The following is a 5,000-nucleotide window of genomic DNA, read 5'->3' on the forward strand; positions in this document are numbered from 1 at the left end:
CTCTCTCTTTCTGCCCCCCTCTCTCTCTCCATCCCTCCCTCCCTCCCTCTCTCACTCTCTCCCTCCTTCCCTCTGTCTCTCTCCCTCCCTAGGCCCCTCTCTCTCTCTCTCTCTCTCTCTCTCTCTCTCTCACTCTCTCTCTTTCTCTCTCTCCCACCATACCTAAATGCATTCTTGACTAAAGCTTCCGAGCGCTATGTGTCAAACAAATCTATATATATATTACCAAGGACTCGCATAGATCTATACAAAACTAGCTTTGCTTTTGTGGGACCTTCACTGTGGAACTCTCTTCCTTCGAATGTACAAACGTGCCGTTCATTGAACGCATTCAAAACCTCCCTCAGGAAACACATACTGAGGTCTTCATAAGTTACGCTGCCGGTATTGTAGCTAGCTTTGTTAATTATAATTATCTTATTACTCTGAAATATTGACTGCTGCATGCCTACATAATGCTAAATCTACCTGTCTTGGTAGGCTCACTGTGTGCTTGTTGAATGGCACTTAGTTGTGTGTATATTATTATTAGTATTATATGTGTTCCTTCTTGTGCGCCTGCGTGTGAGTGCGCAAGTGTGATTGCGTAATTAATGTTCCATTCTGTAATTGCTTTATTGATGTTCCATTCATGTATTTTCTACTACTTTTCTCATTTATTATTACTGTATGTTTGATGTTTCTATGATTCTAGTCGGGCGCACGCGTGAATATGTGTTTGTGTGAATGTAAAGGGCACATTGTAAGATTAAGCCTATGGCCTAAAATGTCTACCCTTTATGTGAATAAAATGGTCTAAGTCTAAGTCTAAGTCTAAGTCTCTCTCTCTCTCTCTCTCTCTCTCTCTCTCTCTCTCTCTCTCTCTCTCTCTCTCTCTCTCTCTCTAATAAGGTGCTCATTTCAGATGCAAGTCAATAGTTTATAATTATGGTAACTCAAAATGTATTGAAAAAGGAAAGTCTCTCTTGTTTTGCAATGGTCCGATACCCGAAAAGTTGTTTTTTGTCCGTTAGTTCTGCGATTATTCACAAAATCTTAAATTTACGTTAACAAAACCGTAATGCTTGAATACATTATGTTCTCATACCTTGAAAACAAGTAAACTTCCAACCACCACAGAACATTTTAAAATTGTAACTCTTTACAGCAAAAGCGTTACCATTTTCAGCGTTGGGAGTAATTCCATGAGAACGCCGTTTTGAAAAAACGTCACAAACTTAAGACAGGCTTTCCAGAATTTGCCTAATATAGCTAGGGTTTCTATTGTAAAAAAAGAATTCGTACCATGAATAAACAGATCCAGTTAGCATTCCTTACCTGGGCATCTCGCAACGGTTCCTGGAAGCTGGTTGGTCGGTGTCTCTGCCTCTCGGACATATCAGTATGCACGTCGCCAAGCAACAGCTCGCGCACTACTCCACTCCGAGGCCCGGCCCCGGAACCCGCATTCCCAGAATTCGTGTCTATGATCTGATTGGTCGACTGGCTGCGGTGATGCACGCGTGTTTCCAGCCTGACCAGTTGGAGCTCATTCAGGGTGTAGTTCAAAGGTGAACTGCAGTCAAAATCGTTGGTTTTCGAACCGTCGACGCTCCCAGGGAACTTGTCCCAGAAGTTCTTGATGATGGGATACTTGTGGAAGGGCTTGAAGGTCGTGGAGGCGAAGACGTTGCAGTGACGGCCCAGATGACCAAGCAGCCGGTCTGCAGCCTCCTGCGTGTAGGGCACCAAATGGACATCGTCCACGCGATAGCTGGCATCCATAGTGCCTGGTATCACCCACGACTCCTGAAATGTGGTGAACCAAGGTTTGGGGTTCATTGCATTAAAAAAACACACACACCTCAACAGAGGAGGTCTTTATGTGCACTACTAGTTATACACATGCCGAGTTAACGGGAAAATTGTGGACAGTAGTTTGTTTGTTTGTTTGTTTGTTTGTTTGTTGATTTTCTTCGTTTGTTTGTTCCAGAACACGAGGTTGTAAATCTATGTCTTTATTTAGAAAGAAATAGCGACTGAAACATACAGCTACTCAACCTTATGGCAGCCAGATGAATACCAACCAGTACCGAGGAGAGAGCATTGACCCAATTGGTACAATCGACTACCCATAGGCGTCTAGATTGAACTTAATTATTCACTACCAGCTAAAAAAGAAAAACTGTCCTTTATTGGGGAGGTGTTCTCTACTCTGAGAGACCTCTCGTTACAGGTACAATTGTGGGGATGCTGCCGGGATTTTTTTCTTCAGTAAATTTACCGAAGTGGCCTAAAAAAAAAGAGAGGCAATTTTGGGAAGTTTTCAGAGGCCCTTGTTGCAACGTTTCCCCTGTCGTTAACATAATTCGGCAAATCTGCCGAAATGACGACAAAGTTTTCGGCAATTGTTAACGAATTTCAATGTTTTGCCGAAAGCTGACATCAAACGACACCAATGATTGAACTGTAAGGCAGTTCAGGATCTCTAGTCTTACCTGCAGAAGATGGTGCGTCCCTGTGGCCACCATGGCGTACAGCGGTTTGCTGCAGTCGGGGTCTTCGTAGTGGTACAGACGGGACTCGAACCTGGAATCCTCAAACTTGTAACTTCTCAGCACAAACTGCGGACCTGATCGTATCTCGCATCTGAAACAAGAACGAAAACCAGAATATTTAATCGTGCAATCAATGACCTGTAGGTTTCCCCAGAAAGTATTTCAATATGACAAAATTAGATTATAAGTACTAAAACAACCAACCAACCAACCAAATGAACAAACAAACGAACAAAAAGACAAAGAAACAAACTAACTAACTAACTAACTATGAAACCAACTATAAAAACAACATTTGGTCTATATTTCGACAAAAGACATTCTCATTTGACTGACACCCCCCCCCCCCCCCCACCCCCTCTGCGCATCCCCAGTCTGGTGTCAACTTCAAAGAAGCACTTGAGTACGCACCCGTGAACGGAACAGAAAGCCCGAGACACACAGACCGTATAGTATTACCCACCAAAACACGGCCGACCAGACGTAAACATACGCTTTCACGCTCTCTCACAGGACCCAAATACCCCTCCCGAGAACTGCTAATCTAGCATAACATATTTCTTCTGTCCACAAGATCGGATAAGGCGATCATTACAGGATTTGCCTCCGCCGCGAAAGGCTACCGCAGTAGGGAAGCAGACCCGTTGGTAATCCCAGCTTTTGTGACTCTTGGTGCTCCGTTTCTTCTTGTGTGAGATTCTGTTTCCGGCTCCATAATCCTCACCACAGACTTCACGTCAAAAGAGCGACAAAGGGAGGGAAGTTTTACGGGCTAATTATGTTAAAAGGATGTACGCTCCCTTCTTACCCCTCAGAGACCCTCCCGTTCACCCCCCTCCCTTTGTGTGTACTGTTGTTTGTTTGTTTGTTTGTTTGTTTGTTTTCTCTTTGGCGGGGGACAGGGGGCGGGGCTGGGAAAGAATGGGAAGACAAGACAAATACATTTTATTCATTTATTTATGTACTGATTTTATAGGTATTTATTTATTTATTTTAGTGCAAGTAATTGACGTTATGTGGCAGATTCTGTGTCAGAAATACAAGGAATATTCGTATGTAGCCAACCGTAGCCCATTCTGATAGAACCTTGTGCAGCTCACGTGAGTTACTAATCAGAAGGATCGGCGGGGAATGCGGTGGAGTGGGAGTGGGAATGAAGGGAGAAGGAGAAGAAGACATACAGACACAGCGACATAAACGGATAGCCTGGGAAAAAGAGACGTAGAAAACGGTTAAGGGGCAGCCCGAAAAATACGGACAGTAAACATATCCCGTGAAGAAGGTCATTCGTTGTCCTTACTTGACAGTGACAACAGCGGCTTCAGCCTCATCTTTCCAAAATCACTAGACCGTGGACAGAGTGGCTGCGTGGGTGGGGAGGATGGGTGGTGAGTGTGGACCGCGTGTTGATATCCCATCAGAACTTGAGAGTAACTAAGATGAGATAGGGATGGGGGGGGGGGGGGGGGGGAGAAAGACAAAGAGAGAGAGAGAGAGAGAGAGAGAGTGTGTGTGTGTGTGTGTGTGTGTGTATGTGTGTGCGTGAGAGAGACACAGACAGACAGACATACACACAGACAGACAGAAAAAGAGACAGTCAGAGGCAGAAAGAGACATAAATAGAGGTAGAGAGACACAGACAGACAGAAAGACACACACAGACAGAGACAGATAGACCTAGAAAGAAGAGAGAGATCGAGAGAACGAACGAACTTTATTACTCAAGGATGGAGATTTTAGGCCAACGCCTAGTCTTACAATCAGTCCCTGCTAAACTAAGACATAAAAATAGAGACAATAAAAGGACAATCGTCAATCGCAATCATACAGTATTACAAACTACAACATTACAGAGAGAGAGAGAGAGAGAGAGAGAGAGAGAGAGAGAGAGAGAGAGAGAGAGAGAGAGAGAGAGAGAGAGAGAGAGAGAGAGAGAGAGAGAGAGAGAGAGAGAGAGAGAGAGAGAGAGAGAGAGAGAGAGAGAGAGCAAACCACTCCAAACATAGAGCCACGGCTGCGGATCGACCGAGTCTGTACATAACAGGCTTCCGTTTTATTCAAGAAGCCAATGAAACGCGTCTGTGGCATTTCGAAAAGCTCCACCCAACGGCTGATTAAAATCTATCACCCCAATGACCTACATGCTGGCTGTATTATTAAGTCAACCAAATCAGGCCAAAAAATCACACACGCAGACTGTTTTACATCTTGTTGGCTTTTGTAGGGGCGACTATTACACTGTGAGGAGAAGTCAGGGGGTTACAATTCATTCGGAAATTCCACTGAAAACTGTTGGAAAGTCCTAGTTCCTTGGTTTAATCCCCAATTAATGGGGTCCGTCGACAGACGTCTAGTATATTATCATATATCTCTCCGGCCCTAAAAAGGCGTTAATCCCGGAGGTTATGGGCTAAACGACAGCCTTGGCATGTGTCAGCGGTTACGTCGTCAAGTGGTGTACTC

At 44.4% G+C, this 5,000-nt stretch overlaps 1 protein-coding gene across 1 annotated transcript in view; it reads right to left on the reverse strand.

Annotated features, from left to right (window-relative positions):
* The window catches only part of LOC138965975 (protein APCDD1-like), a 59,131-nt gene that overhangs the window by 17,224 nt on the left and 36,907 nt on the right, over positions 1-5,000 (reverse strand). The window contains exons 3-4 of the mRNA XM_070338062.1: positions 2,478-2,628; positions 1,318-1,788 (exon numbers count right to left, since the gene is read on the reverse strand). Of these exons, the coding sequence (XP_070194163.1) occupies positions 1,318-1,788; positions 2,478-2,628 (622 nt within the window). The remainder of the gene's footprint in view (positions 1-1,317; positions 1,789-2,477; positions 2,629-5,000) is intronic.

Source organism: Littorina saxatilis, linkage group LG1, assembly GCF_037325665.1.
Source record: "Littorina saxatilis isolate snail1 linkage group LG1, US_GU_Lsax_2.0, whole genome shotgun sequence".
NCBI classification, from domain to species: domain Eukaryota; kingdom Metazoa; phylum Mollusca; class Gastropoda; order Littorinimorpha; family Littorinidae; genus Littorina; species Littorina saxatilis.